Source organism: Cheilinus undulatus, linkage group 17 (genome assembly GCF_018320785.1).
Source record: "Cheilinus undulatus linkage group 17, ASM1832078v1, whole genome shotgun sequence".
In the NCBI taxonomy this organism is placed as follows: domain Eukaryota; kingdom Metazoa; phylum Chordata; class Actinopteri; order Labriformes; family Labridae; genus Cheilinus; species Cheilinus undulatus.
The window spans coordinates 32989062-33004155 of NC_054881.1; the positions used below are offsets into that span (position 1 = coordinate 32989062).

Consider the following 15094-nt stretch of genomic DNA (forward strand, 5'->3'; position numbering starts at 1 on the left):
TAGCGCTGTTGCCTCACAGCAAGAAGGTCCCCGGTTCGCCTCCCGGTCAGGGCTCCTCTGTGCGGAGCTTGCATGTTGTAACCGTGCATGTGTAGGTTCTCTCCGGGTACTCCGGCTTCCTACCATCACCAAAGACATGCTCATTAGGTGAATTGGTGACTGTAAAATTGGCCGTAGGTGTGAATGTGAGTGTGCCTCTCTCTATATGTCAGTCCTGTGATTGACGGGACCAGTCCAGGATGTACCCAATGACAGCTTGGATAGGTTCTAGCCCCCGCCCAACCCTAAAAAATGGGGTAAGCCATATAGAAAATTTATTGATTTTAAATGGTTCAACTTGAACGTGTTTAGTTAACTTCTTGAGCTCACTGAAAAACAGATAGAAATAAACTCATTTTCACAGGAAATCCAGTATTTTCATTCCTAAATAACAAGATAAATAAGTAAAGATCATAACAAAACAACTCAGATATATCATCATGGGAAAACTGTGTGAAATAAAATGTATATGATCATGTCCACTTAGGGCATCTGTAGCTCTGAGTTCAACCTCACTTTGGGTAATTGGGTAGGCTCCTACCTTGGTCCTGTTCTCAATCTCATGAATGGTGAGCTGCATAGGAATGTTAAAGCTGTGCAGGATGTTGCCCCCAAACACCAATGTGTCCTCAGGAGTATACACTGCATGAATCCAGCCTTTATTAGAAAAAGGAAAAGTAAATTACATATATATCTATAAAAAGGGTGAAGGATTCATGTACATAGCTGAATATACAGTATAATACTCAAGTAAGGCTTAGCATTTGTGTCCATTGAAGCTGCAGCTAATCTTTGCCTGCTGGCTACTTTAAAACAACCTTGCCAACACACCAGATGGGATGAAGAAGGTGTATCCCTGCTTAAGCTCAACTCTCTGGCATCCATCCGCTCGATCTCCCAGGAAGATATCACTCTGCTTGCCTGACAGGACCCAGTCCTCGTAAAGAGCGAGGTTATGAGGGGTTGGAGGAATAAGCCAAAACACCTGAGGAGGAGAAGGGATTTAGATTTCAGAGGCTGTGCTGGGCAAGTGAAGCCACGAATTATCAACTCTGGGTCTGCTGACGCCACTGAAAGATTACCAGGCATACGCTTTTTAGAAAAATTTTGCACAAAAAAAAATACTGATTAATGAGTGTTAATGGCAAATAATACCAGATATATCACAAGATATAAAAAGTGGCTTACTTTTTGTCCCTTAAATACATGATACCAAACAGACGTTCCCCCAAAATCAATGTGGAAGTCGGTGTAGCAGCCTTTCACACTCATCAAACAATATCTGCAACAGAAAGAGAGAAAACAAAATTATCGTATGCAGCTTGTGAGGATGTGCAAGCATAAACAGACTCCAGACATCCATTAAATATCTTAAAAGGCAAAGCACAGCCAAGCAATCAGAACCAATTAGAAGACAGCAGAAATCTCTGTTGTGTGTCATTGAAAATAACAGCTACCATTACAAATCACCACAAGACACCAATCACAAAAACACCACACCAAAGAGCAAATTGTTCACAGGAAGACATTTCTCCACTGGAAATTAATTGAGGAATGATTAGCACTCCAAGACTCAAATGATTTAGTCATTTAGATGGATGGGAGCAGCTCTGTTAATGTAAGAACACAGTACTGTGTCATCACACCCACAGAGAGATGATGTGACACTTTATTGAAACAAATAAGGAGCCTGTTAGCTGTCACTACAAAAACACAGCTATTCTGTCGCCAAGATATTCTAAAAATCATAATTTTCAACTTTAAAACAAAACAAGATCTTCAACATCAATAAGTCTGAGGTTGGTGAGTTTGAACTTCTCTGAACAATAAATAAGCACAGGGTTACTAAAAGCCAGGCTTTGATTTTGCACAAATGAGAACAACTAATTTAAAAAGCCAGATTATAATCTAGAGTTCAAAATAATTTTAAAAACAATTGATTTGAAAAAGGTAAATTTTGCCATTACAAATTTCTAGTGTCCTTATGTTCTGTTTTTTTTTTCCATTCACATAAGGTCAGGGAAAGATGCAAATCCCCAAATTTGACAGTTTGAATATTTTTACTCTCTTATTCTTAGGTTTTTAACTGTGCCACACTGAAACTAAACAATACTGTATTTTTTTCCATCCAGTTCTGCATACTCTGTGTGACACCTTTTCAGTGTATTGTATTTACTGCTTATATTCCAGTCTTACATATTACAGTCTTATGTAAGAAGACGTTTGCAGGGTTTTAATCCTGACCATTAAACCAACAGTCCATTCAGAAAGTATTCAGACCCCCTTCACCTTTTTGCTTCAGTCAAAAGACTTCATTTTTATTCTTGTTAATCTACTCAGTACCCCATCATGGCATATTAAAAAAAATAAAACTGAAATATCACATTAGTATTCAAACTCTTTGCAAAAACACTTTAAATTTAGTTCAGGTGCCTCACACTTATCTCAGTCTTCGGTGAGATGTTTCTACGCCTTGATCAGAGTCCACCTGTGGTAAATTAAACTGATTGGACATGATTTAGAAAGGCCTGGCAACGCACATCAGAGCAAAAACCAAGCCATGAGGTCAAAGGAACTGCCAGCAGAGCTCAGAGACAGGATTGTTGAAAGGCGCAGATGTTGGGAAGGCTACAAAAGAGTTCAGCTGCACTGCAGTGTTAATTTCTTCCACTAAAACTATGACTAAAAATGTTCTACAGCCTTTCTTCTATGAGAAGGCCTAGACTAAGACTAGCCAAAAATAGATCTTTGATGACTAAAACTGTTTAAAGTTTAGTTTTAATCAAGATGACTAAAACACGACAGAAATGTAATTTAGTTTTAGTTGGACATTCAAAATCAGTGATATTTCTCCACTTTGGGTAAATCTGTCAAAATAAAACGCATTTGTAGCTTTTCTGCCTCCCAGCTGTAAAAAACAGGGACCCCAGGAATGGCAGGGTGCAAAGAACACACTACCAGGGCTTGTTACCAGATTCGGGTAAGAGAAAATATGTTTGGACTGAAAGACTACAATGTGACAAAAACACAAAGACATTTAATCTAAAGACTAAGACTGAGACTTGAATTAAAAATAGCTGTCAAAATTAACACTGCTGCACTGAAGGTTCCCAAGACGGGAATGGGGCTTTCATGAAGAGAGGGTTCATCTAGCCACTCTGCCCCGATTGCTCAGTTTGGCTGGGCGACTAGCTCTTGAAAGAGTCCTGTTGCTCAAAACTTTCAGTGCAACAGAAATTTTATGTAGCTTTCCTCAGATTTGTGCCTTGCAACAATCCTGTCTCTGTGCTCTGCTGGCAGTTCCTTTGACCTCATGGCTTGGTTTTAACTCTGGTGCATTGTGAGCTGTGAGGCCTTCCATAGAGAGGTGTGTGCCTTTTCAAATCATGTCTAATCGGTTTAATTTACCACAGATGGGCTCCAATCAAGGTGTAGAAATATTTCAGAAAAGATCAGGAGAAAAGGGAGGAACCTGAGCTAAAGTTTAAGTGGTTTTGCAAAGTCTGAAAATGTATGAATTATGTCAATGTGATACAGATTTTCTTTATTGTTTTAATACATTTGCAAAACATTCTGCTTTTGTTTTGTCATTATGGAGTACCAAGTGTAGATTAATGAGAATTCTTTTTTCAACTGTGGTGTCAGGCTGTAACATCACAAAATTGGAAATATCAGCATATCAGATATCTGCAAAGATCCAATTTAAGGCTTCACTGCTATATATGCAGTATCTCTGTGCTACATCCTGTATGAGCACAACTGCAGCACTTTAGTTTCCTTCTGAGATAAGAGTGCTTATAAAACTGATTTGAGGATGGTTGATTTTTAAAAAAGCCAATTTATTTACCTTAAATCCAGCAATGCTTACCAAATAATTACAGCTTGATAATAAAAGGGAGCTTCTTTTATGACAAGCTTGCTAACCCAAGCTTGCTAACCCAAGCTTGCTAACCCAAGCATGACAAAATGAAATATTTTTTTTAATTTGGAAAAAGTTAACCTTTAAGGATCAATCTGAAATCTAAAAAATACCAAATTTCTTAATATTTTTATATAATGCGCTACAGATCTTACAGAGTGTACAGAGTGTACATATAGCGCATCTCTAGCAATTGCCTTTATCTATTACAGTGTGTATAATTTAATACCTATACCAGGCTGTCACCTCATTTTGAGCCTTATATAGCATATAACTTATTTTATAAATAAAAGAATTAAAGGCAGGAGAGGGACAAAGAGGTTTAGAGCAGAGCTTTTACGGTTTGTACTTGAAGGGAGGAAACATGAAAACTGAGGTTAAAAGGAATGGAACATTCAGATCTGACTCTTTTGCTATGTGTGAACGCTGACAGCTGATTGGCTGAGAGGTGTCTGTGCAGTCAGTCTACAGCTGTTATAAACCCATCCTCCCCTGTGGTTCACTCTGCTGCCTAGCAACAATCAGCAGCATGTTCAGGAGATGGATAACACCAACAGCTCTCTGCAGGGCTGTGTGTTAGATCAAAGATTGAGATGAAAAGAAATATAGAGTCTGCTGCTGAGGAAGCAGTCATTTTATCAAGTGTCTTCTTTATCATGCTCAACATATTTACATTTTTTCACTCACAGACTGCTACAGAGCACCCAAGAGAGATGGTTTTGTGACCAGAACAATGCAGACAAGTCATACCTTTGCACCTTAGGGTACTTCATCTCTGAGATGACATTGGTTGCTTCTGTTTGGCTGTGTTTAAGATCAGGAGGCCACATGTTGTCCACCCAGTCCACTTGATCCACCTGTAAGAGTAAGAAAAAACGCCCTATCATGGAAATTTTTTCATCACAATTTCTTTGAAAATAGTACCAAATATGCGCCGTTCATGTGAAACCTTAATATCAGACTTAATAGAGGATGTTGTGTTATCTTACCACTGTAGGCCTTTTAATCAGGTTCTCCAGTTTAGTGTGGCTGAACTCTAAGCTGATGACATTGAAGAGTTTGTCTCGCTCTTCCTCTGGAGTCTCATAATAACGGACAAACTGGGCCATACTCATTTCAGAGCCTTTCTGGGTGCTAACGTCCATAACGTCCACTGACCGCCGACTGCCTGAAAGCCACAATCAGAACAGAAGTTAAAATGAACATTGAGCATTTCCTTTGCCACTCTTGTGCTACAGAGTAGTCCTGTAAGTTAGTCTTTAAACAATCTTGTATGATATTTTTAGAGTTATACAGACAATTGGTCAGTGTGTCACAGTTGATCAAAAGCAACTTTTCAACTCTGAACTGTGCAAAAACTGTCTCTTTTTGCCTGTCTTTATGACAATAAACAATGATTTTATTAGAGATATTGATCAGAAGGAAATAAAGGAAGTAAATGAATTTAAATATCTTGGTGTAGTCCTGGACTCACAATTACAATTTGAGGCACATATCAGTAAAGTATCAAAGACACTTTTTTTTTACTTATAAGGTCTTGTTAACCAAAGCTGCCCAGCCATACTTGAGTGCCATGACTTTATCGCATTTTTCACACTGTTGTAACTGTCTGAGGACAAGCCACCCAATCAGCAATGAAGACTATGTTAAATTTGTACAAGCAACCCCTAAAACACTGATCAGCAGCCAATGAAATGGCATAATTGTAAAATTCAACAAAAGCATAACTTATAATCTTCAAAATTTTCTACATTTCTCATTTATTAAACTGACTTTTGGGTCTGTAAATCAGGATTCCTACATGCTTTTAAAAATCCAATTTAAGACTTTTTAAGACCTGAACTGACAAAAATCAATACCACCTTTTGCACATTAAATGTTCAAAAATCAAATGCATGAGATTTCTTGGTACATCGGACCAGGGCTGAATAAAGTTTGATCATAAACACCCACATTTGATGATATCTGGATCATTTAAAGCCTCTATTCTTTCACTTTATCCTGAGGTGATATTTATCATAACACATTTTTGCTGGTGTGCTGAGCTGATTGAAAACAGTGAAACTATTAAAAAGCAGAATAACACTTATTGTCAGTTAAGACCTGTCAAAATAAGAGCGAGGATTTTTAAGTGGGCAACTTGATAGCTTAGATGTTGCAGAGAACTAGATCAGTGTTTTGCAACAGTACAGTTTTTATTAAATCACAGTGAGTCAGATAAAATCAGAGAGGGGTCTAGGAAATTTAGAGCATAGAATTCCCTGAATTATGGAGAATTTTTATGCAACAATTTGTGGAGCAAGATAATTCAAATCATATAAGGTTGGCTAAAAAAGAAAGACTTGATAAGGACGTGTCTTAGTCAATTTACGCTCTATAATTTAAGACCTCTCACTGGTAAAAATCTGACTTTTTATGGCCTTAAATTTCAAAGTGCAATTTAAGACTATTGGAGACTTTCAAGGATCTGCAGGAACCCTGGTAAATGGTCATGCCCCACAGCTGGTCAGTCATATGATTCAAAAATACTCCAGTAAAGGAGCCACTACAAGAGGAGAAGTTAGCGAAGGTTGTAAAAACATTTAGCCAGTCCTCTTTTTCAGTTAAAGTCCCTGAAAAGTGAAATCCAAACTTTGTGTCTTCACACACGAGAGAACGCTGAGATCTATGTGTGACTGCATTTTTGATTTAGACCATTAGAAAGTAGTTCACTTCTTTTCTAGCTTGGTTTTATTTGAACAGGGCAAATATAGGAGCCAATGACATTAAGGGTCTTGATGAGGAATTACCCCACCCCCTAACGCTATAAAATCACTATGCAGTTCCTCTCAAAACAGTCTGTTTTAAACTGATCTCTGCCTTTATTGAAAGTTAACAGCCAGCTGCATGCTGTGTGTTTGTTCATTGAGGTAAATTTGCCATATATATTAACCATGGTGGCCTACAGGTCATTAACAGTATCAAAACAGAGAAATTTGTACCAGAAAACAGTAAATCTAATCCCAAGCTTCTGCGACTGCTCTGGCACAGAGCCAGGCAGCTACACTCTGATCAGAAGAATCTTTTTTTATTTGAGAGGATCATATTTCCATTGAGTGGGTGTGGCTTCAGCTCATTCAACAGACACACCCACACCATCTTAGAGCATATTTAATGCCTCATTATTCATGATTTTGAAGCTTAATTTTATAAACTAAGAGATGTTTTTCATGACTAAAGTTTGCCCAGGTGGCTAATAATACAGTGGTCTGTTATACAACAAACCTGAGATACATATTTCACTTTACAGGGACTTTAAAGGTCCACAGATCTGGAATATTCTACATTTAGAAATAAAAACATAACTGTCGTTTTCAATAACAAGGTAAAGCAAAGGCTCAAACAAAGGCATATCCGTGAACACTAAGCTAAGCTATATGGATTATGTTTTACATATAGGCTAATATATACTCCTTTTTCTCTTTGTTTGTTCTTGATTGTTATTTCACAGACTGATCTTAATTATTCTTAATAATTGTCATTAGTTTGTATGTTTTTGTCTGCTTTACTGTTAGCTTTTATGTATGTGGCTGCCCTGCCTTGCAGCTGCTGTTTTAACGCATTGATGTGATAGTCCATCTATGTCTGCTGTAACTGTCAGGCCTTGTCTTTTTTGTTCATTCCTATCATGTGTGTCATTTCTTAAAAGCCGAACCAGGGACAAGGACTGCAAATTAGCCACAGCTGCAAGTCTTGTATACATTGCATTGGTTGCACTGCAAATAAATACAACAATGCTTATGTATTGTCCCTGAAAGATAAACTGATAAATAAAGTAACTACTGTATTAATGGCGGACAAATACAGCTTTGAAGATACCATTCCTAGTGAATGTAATCCTAAATTTCCCCACTAGATGGCGCAGTCACATCCAAATTGTGTTGATTCTTCTTTTTATTTACACTTCACTCAACACCCTGACACACATGTATTTCAGTGCATACAGAAATGCATTTTTTAAAGTGATAACAATAGATGAAGGAGCTTGATTTAGAATCATGTTTAGTTTTTAAAGGACTGATAGAAAACCTCACAATTTATGAGAGCCTGCATGGATATGCTCACACAATCTGAGCATCAGTCATGAGCAACAATATTGTCTAAAGAAAATAGAAATTAACAAATAAACAATACCAACGACAAATTTATTTAGGTAAAGTGTATTTAAAAGACACTATGGCTGACCATTTATTTTTTTGTAAATTATGGAATTCAAATTTATTTATGCATGTTATTTCAGTCTGCAAAAATTTAAAAAGGAAAAAAAGCCTTTTAAAGAAGGTATAGTGTCTGCATTACAGATCTGATTGTAGATGGGGTTTAAAAATATGAATCTGAAGCTTTTCATCTTATATCAGCTGTGGTGTAGGTGTAAATAATGCTATGGGTCAGATTATTACCTTCAGCAGACACACATAATCATAGGTAATTTGGTTTCAATATGTGTGATCACTATGCCCAATTGCAATTTTAAGCTGCAGGGATTTTTGTGTCTATGATTACAAACGGATTCAAACTTCTCAAAGGCTCATACTTACTACGATCTATTACTCTTTAAGCTCTGCTTTCATTCTCAGAACTAGCAGGTGCAAATGATTATGCAACATTTAGTTTAAATTAACTCATCTAATTGCTACTGTACTAAAGGCATATATTTAAATGTGTATATAGCACTGTACTTACCAACTAAGCCCTTAATCTCACTAACTGTAAACTCTGGATCAGGCATCCTGTGTTAGAGAGAGATTGGCTTCCATGAGGTTCAGAACATCAACACAACGTGTAAAAAAAAAAAACAAGCCCACAGCAATTTGATGGTGGATTTTCCAGCTTCTTACCTGATCCCTAGTCCAGTTTTCTCTTTAAAAATAAGTGGGGTCCTGAGAGCCTCCCTTTGCACATACTCATAAGAGAAATCTGCAAGAGTACATTGTAAACAAAATCACTGATTACTGCAAAAAAGCATGCATCTTGCAAAAAAGAAACCAACCATAAAAATAGCATCAATAGCAGCTTTAGTGCGTTAAACATGCATGCTGTTGGATGCTTTACCTTTACCCTCCATGGAGTGGACAAATGTTGCGCTGTAACTGTCACTGACAAGTTTCTCCTCCACACTGAAACCTCGGATGTTTGCAATTTCTTCCACATCGGACAGATCCTCGTTTTCGTCGTACATCCTCCGGCAGATGGAGCGCTGCCATTGATAACGACATTATTTACAGTGTCAAACTGCAACATGGGTGGAAAGCAAACTCCTTTCTGTCATCACAGCCCCTCTCTCTCTGTAAACAGTCGGTACGAGTGATGGGAAGTTAACTGGAGGCTTATTTTATTCCTAACTTTACTACGGGAGCAGGGGTTCGTCTTCAGATTAGTACAGCAACATTTTTCCTAAATGCAATTTCAAACAGGACAACAACCAGACGATCCTTACTCTTATAGCAGGTTTTATGCTTAGACTATAACGATAACCATGATAATTGCGCGTTATTGAAGTCGGTTCGTCTTTATTGAACTACAGCACGCTCCTTGTGTAGTTATAACACACGTGAAGTTACAAAATGCAATACTTTTTTGTCACTGCCTTTAACTTGAACAGCTTACGCGACTTGACAAATATCTCGTGGTTTACAATTGCAGGCGTTAGCTTAGCTAACTAATTAGCTCGCTGCCAATCTGGCTTCATAAGCTAACATTAACACGGCAGATGATACACACCAGCCTGCGTCCGGATTCAGCACACGTTTCCACGACCTGTGCCATCTTCTCTTATCAATGTTTTCCGGTCATTTACGTTCGGGTGAGCATCTCCGTGCGTAGTGAACTTACAGAAACACTTAGCACGCTTTTCAGGTTCAAAACAAGGGAACCATGTTTTTGTGTGTTACGTCATCGTCAGGGACCAAAACATTGTTGGACAACGTCACGGCGTGTTAGTTCACTGCTTTTCAACTGCTACTACAAAGAGGAGGTATTCACGGCAAAATATCGTGTCTTTGTTTGAGGTTTAAATCAGAAAAAAATAAATTCAACCACCAATTCTGTCCGGTAACGCTGTTAATGTGCGAATTATAAAAGGTTATATTTAGCCTACAAGAATTACTCTATCGACTTTCATTCATTCTAGCCGTAATAACTCCAGCTTTGATATATGAAATGCGTCATGTGGGGTGGTGTATTAGTGTGGCGGCTGTTGACTAAATATTTTCACCAAATTTTTCCACACCGTTAAATGCAGTTGTTATAACGTTGCTAACTTAATGGTTATTAATCCCTTCACAGAGCGAAGGCAGACGTCAGTGAGCGGATGTGCCTTTGAGAACGCGCAGGCTTATGGGTAATGTAAGGTGCAGGCAGGCAGCACAACACGCCGGAGACTGGTGGTGAAAAATAGCTTCCGCAGTTCCGTCAGCTGGCGAGGTTAAATGTTTTTAAGTGCATACTGTTAGTATGTTGAACGTTTCTTTTAGTCGTGTTCCGTTACAGTAAAAAGGTAACTACGTCAGCGCAGCTCGTGCGGTCTTTTGATAAGAGGAGCAACATGAGTCTTAACGAGCATTCACTTCAAGCTCTATCCTGGAGAAAGCTGTACCTGAGTCGAGCTAAACTAAAGGCTTCTAGCCGAACATCAGCTCTCCTTTCTGGATTTGCAATGGTAACGTCACCTTTAAGTTATTACTTTCTTTTCCTGCTGCTCATATTATTCAGTATTGACATGTTTGTAAAGTTATTTCCTGTTCTCTTCCTATTTCTTCCCTCCAGGTGGCCATGGTAGAAGTGCAGCTGGACAACAGTTATCCATACCCACCTGCTCTCCTCATTGCCTTCAGTGCCTGCACCACTGTGCTTGTTGCCGTTCACCTGTTTGCTCTCATGGTCAGCACCTGCATTTTGCCCAACATAGAAGCTGTCAGCAATGTCCACAACCTTAACTCAGTGAAGGAGTCCCCACATGAACGAATGCATCGGCACATTGAACTGGCTTGGGCTTTTTCCACAGTTATTGGCACTTTGCTTTTCCTGGCTGAGGTTGTTCTCCTCTGCTGGGTCAAATTTTTGCCTGTGAAGCCCAACAAGTCCAGTAACAGCACAGTTTCATCTGGTGTGGCTGCTGCTATTACATCCACCTCCATCATGGTCCCCTTTGGCTTAGTCTTCATTGTATTTGCTGTGCATTTTTATCGCTCCTTGGTCAGCCACAAGACGGACAGACAGTTTCAGGAGCTAGAGGAGCTATCTAATCTCACTAGGCTACAAAACGAACTGGACAACAGAGGAGAATCTTCTATGTTGCAGTCTCCAAGTTCAGATTTCCCATAGGAATCAAGTTTGATAGACCTGAGGTGGAACTCCTTTGGATTTCTCTGAGCTAGAAGCTGCATTGTTGGCTTCTAATTTTTTACAGGAATGAAGATGTCACTTCTTTGTTGTGAATTTTTTGTGTAAAGAGTTGTATTTTTAGAACACGTTTGATCAACTGTGAACTCACAAATGTGCCATAATGCATGTAACTTGAAATTGAGAAGTCTTACCTGTGATAGCGGCTTGATTTAATTGACTACATTATGGCAGAAAAAGAAACATCTGAACAATAACTAGGAATCCTGTCTGTTGCCTGCTGCGTTTATTTACCTGTTCACGAGTGAACAGTGCTTTTGTTGATATATATAACCTGTTTGTGTTTTGTAAACCACAAGTATTTAACCCCTTTTTATTTAATGTATACTTGATTTACTGTAATTTTCACTGTTTTCATGAATGTAATGCCTGCCATTTGAATAGACTGACTGCCAAAACAACAGTATTATTATTAAAGATTACATACTGACATCTGTAGCACAGGCTTTGTTGTTAGAAATAAACATTTTTGTGCCAATCAAAAAGATGGTTTAATGTTCAAAAATAATCTGAATTAAGTGTGTGAAACATAACATTTATAGAATGTTATCAGTGTGACATACTTTTCATTATTTCCACAAGTAACATTAGAATGTTTAGCAAATGTAACATTTAGACATTACTTCTACATTTACTACTTTTTCCCTCAAAGCATGGTGCTAATCCAGAATGACAAACTAAACCACTTTCTGAATTCATCACAAATACTTAAACGATCACAGCCTGACTTTGGGTTTTATTTCAATAATAGATGCCGCTGTCCTCACGTGCTTTACATTGTAAACCCTGAGCACACCACCTATCTCAAATATCCTGAATTAGCATGATGTGTTAATGATTCACACATGAAGTGCTCTTCAATCAGCCTGATGTTTATTCAACACAATTTAGCTTCTGTTTCATTCTCAACAATCTGAGTTAGCAGTCTGTAATAGAGGTCTTAGAATACTGGAAGGTAAAGGTCATGGGATTTAGAACAAATATTCCATCATAAGCAAGTAAAAATCAAGATTTGAGCTCTTTAAGTATATAGCTACTTAAAATGAAGCACAATTAATGAATAGCTCTTCTGTCGGGAATTTCACTCCATGGTAATTGAAGACTGCTGCAAACAGAAAATAAATCAAAGTCTAATACATATCAGTAGGCCTAAATCTATTTGGATTAGCCATACTAATATTTTCAAAAAGCTAAGTTTTTTCAACTAAATAAAACAGATTCACTGTACTGCTAACAGTTATTTAATTAGCTTTATCCTTCATACATTTGTTTAATGATTTTTCAGGAACAATAAAAATTGTATTCTGCAGATATGAGAGTTAGCGGCAAGCCTTTTGTCATCATGGCAGGTGTTGTGTTTGTTTACTGTGTCTCTCCTGACCGTATGTTTGTTCAACACACTACCTTCTATTTTAGTTCATCTAAAGTATTGAAAATGTAAATGTTTTTGGTGCATCCAAGGTGAGAACAGGTATCCGGAGAAAATTCAACATGTTTAATAATATTTCATTTGTTTATTCCCCTTCAGTGAGTGTGTGGGCAGAGTGGAAACTTGCTTTGGATCTTCCTTGTGTTCTTCATGTTCTTCAACACTGGTCAAGGTAGGCTGACTGGGCTTTCCTTAAAACCAGCTGCATATCCACCAGTTCCACCTTGTACAAACAGAAAAGGAAATTTTCAAATTCTATCCAACAGTTATTCACCAGAAAGGCACATAGATGTTTATGATTGTTATTATTCCTTATTATATCTGTAGCTGTGGAAGTGTCTGTAATCAAAATCTTGTACCTGTGGAATTGGATATTTTGTTGGTGTTGGTGCCTCATCTCTTCCAAAATCAGACAGGGTACCACATTTTGCCACTCCATCCACCCAAAAGCCTTCATAAAGCTGGCCTATGTCAGAATAGTAGAACTTTCCATTCCCATTCCTCAAGCCATCTTTCCAAGTGCCTTCGTGCCAGTTTCCATTAGCTTGAAAACAAGTCGGAAAGTCAGATTTGTATAGCTCCCAATCATTGCCCTGCTAAATGATGTGTGTGAGCAAAGTAGTCTTACCAAATCGGATGATGCCTTGTCCATGATTCTTATCTTTCATCCACTCTCCCTCATAGATGTCTCCATTCTCATAGTACATCCTTCCCCAACCACTACGAAGGTCCTCGCTCCACTCCCCCTCATAAACTGCTGAGTTATTGTAGAAGTAGGTCCCATATCCCTAAAAAGGTTGAGAATAAGGAGGATTGAGCATGCTTTCATTTGTACTTTTGAAAGTTTGTAAATTAGTACATACATGCTTCTTTCCATTCTTCCATTCACCACAGTACTTCCTTGTATGTGCCTTCCTTTCCGGGAGACCCACACTGTAGGTACCATATCCATCACGTTTTCCAAATTTCCACTCTCCTTCATAAATGGCACCAGACTTCTTCCAAATCTGAGTCCCCTTGCCTTGAAGAAGGATTTTAAGCAAATATTTCAGCTAATGCACAGAACAATTCATGTTACTTTTCTAAAACATACATTTATGGAAATTCTATGGAAGAGCTAAATTTCAAGTGTTTTCACAAAGGGTCAGAATACTTATGTTAATGTGATATTTCTGGTACTGGTACTGAGAGTAGATCAATGGGAAAAAAGTGTTCTTTTTTATAATCAGGCTGAAACATAAAAAAATTTACATTGAAGTGAGTACTTTCTAAATGTACTTTGTTCAAACGTGTCTCACCATGCTTCTTATCATCCTTCCACTCTCCAGTGTATTCATTTCCACTGACAGAGAACACTGTGTGACGAAGTCCACATTTCTGTGACTTAATATCCAACAATTCTGACAGTGGCTGCTTTCTTTGAGCTGTTTTAAAGTATGGCATGGCTAGAGGAAACTTAATGAAAAACCCTAAAAAATAAATAACATGTTAGACTCCTGAGAGCTAGGGTTACGGTCAGCCTCACATTTAAAAAGTAAAGCAGATAGAAAAATAAAACTATTAGCCTCCTTTAAATGCATTACACCTATTCAGTAGAGTAACAAAGTACATGAGAAAAGTTTCACTAAAATCTGAACATATTAATAAAAAAGTCTACAGAATTTATAGTTTATTTTCCCTTAAAATATATGATGGCATAAAGACAGTAACAATTGAGGAAATGTACAAAAATCTGTTCATACATCAAAAGCAAGCAAACAAAGTAATGCGCATCACTACTTTTAAATTACAAAATTCGTTCAAAGTTTTAGCTACCCACAATGCAACATGCTACTTGCTACTCAGCTAGCAGGTCTGAATAAATTAGGATGCTGTAACTTATCATCGACTAAATTGACATGCTAATCATTCACCGTAAAGTATTTGTACCTTAGCGACGTGTCCAAGCGGATGACTTACTGAAACTCGGTCCACTCGTGGACGCAGGCCAAGAAGAAAACGGATAATTTAAGACTTCATGTTAGAGGGGAAGCAGTACTAACTTTACTAGCTGGTGTGTGCAACCGAGGGAGTCGAGTATTTGATGTATCCTAGCAACAGTGTTGTGTGCTGTGGTGGGCGATTTGGAAATTAAATTAAAATATTTAGAATTCAGAGAAATGCGTCTGCGAGGTTACCTTTATGGCTAAGGCTCTTTCAAATGTGCTTTTTACACTTTTTAAAATTGTTTCGTGTATTCTCTTTTAATCACAGCGGTCGCTGTCCGG

At 37.9% G+C, this 15094-nt stretch overlaps 3 protein-coding genes across 5 annotated transcripts in view; 1 reads left to right on the forward strand and 2 right to left on the reverse strand.

The window, feature by feature from the left end:
* Positions 1–10192, reverse strand: part of LOC121524960 (lysine-specific demethylase 2B) — a 41404-nt gene extending 31212 nt beyond the window's left edge. For all 3 annotated transcript variants that reach the window (XR_005993181.1, XM_041810591.1, XM_041810590.1), the window contains exons 1-9: positions 9719–10192; positions 9050–9194; positions 8836–8914; positions 8681–8727; positions 4948–5126; positions 4709–4815; positions 1228–1321; positions 871–1024; positions 581–696 (exon numbers count right to left, since the gene is read on the reverse strand). Coding sequence is in view for 2 of the 3 variants with exons in the window: in XM_041810591.1 (XP_041666525.1) it covers positions 581–696; positions 871–1024; positions 1228–1321; positions 4709–4815; positions 4948–5126; positions 8681–8727; positions 8836–8914; positions 9050–9194; positions 9719–9763 (966 nt within the window). In the remaining variant the exon portion in view is untranslated. The remainder of the gene's footprint in view (positions 1–580; positions 697–870; positions 1025–1227; positions 1322–4708; positions 4816–4947; positions 5127–8680; positions 8728–8835; positions 8915–9049; positions 9195–9718) is intronic.
* Positions 10193–10347: 155 nt separating this feature from the next.
* orai1b (ORAI calcium release-activated calcium modulator 1b) lies at positions 10348–11830 on the forward strand. The gene is made up of 2 exons (XM_041810593.1): positions 10348–10655; positions 10763–11830. Exons 1-2 carry the CDS (start codon positions 10542–10544, stop codon positions 11318–11320), a joined length of 672 nt encoding a protein of 223 aa, XP_041666527.1. The 5' UTR covers positions 10348–10541; the 3' UTR covers positions 11321–11830.
* A 445-nt stretch (positions 11831–12275) lies between these two features.
* On the reverse strand, positions 12276–15023 carry morn3 (MORN repeat containing 3). Its single transcript, XM_041810461.1, has 6 exons — positions 14757–15023; positions 14126–14296; positions 13691–13848; positions 13456–13615; positions 13187–13371; positions 12276–13050 (listed from the first exon to the last, which is right to left on the reverse strand). Exons 2-6 carry the CDS (start codon positions 14268–14270, stop codon positions 12985–12987), a joined length of 714 nt encoding a protein of 237 aa, XP_041666395.1. The 5' UTR covers positions 14271–14296; positions 14757–15023; the 3' UTR covers positions 12276–12984.
* Between the last annotated feature and the right edge of the window lie 71 nt (positions 15024–15094).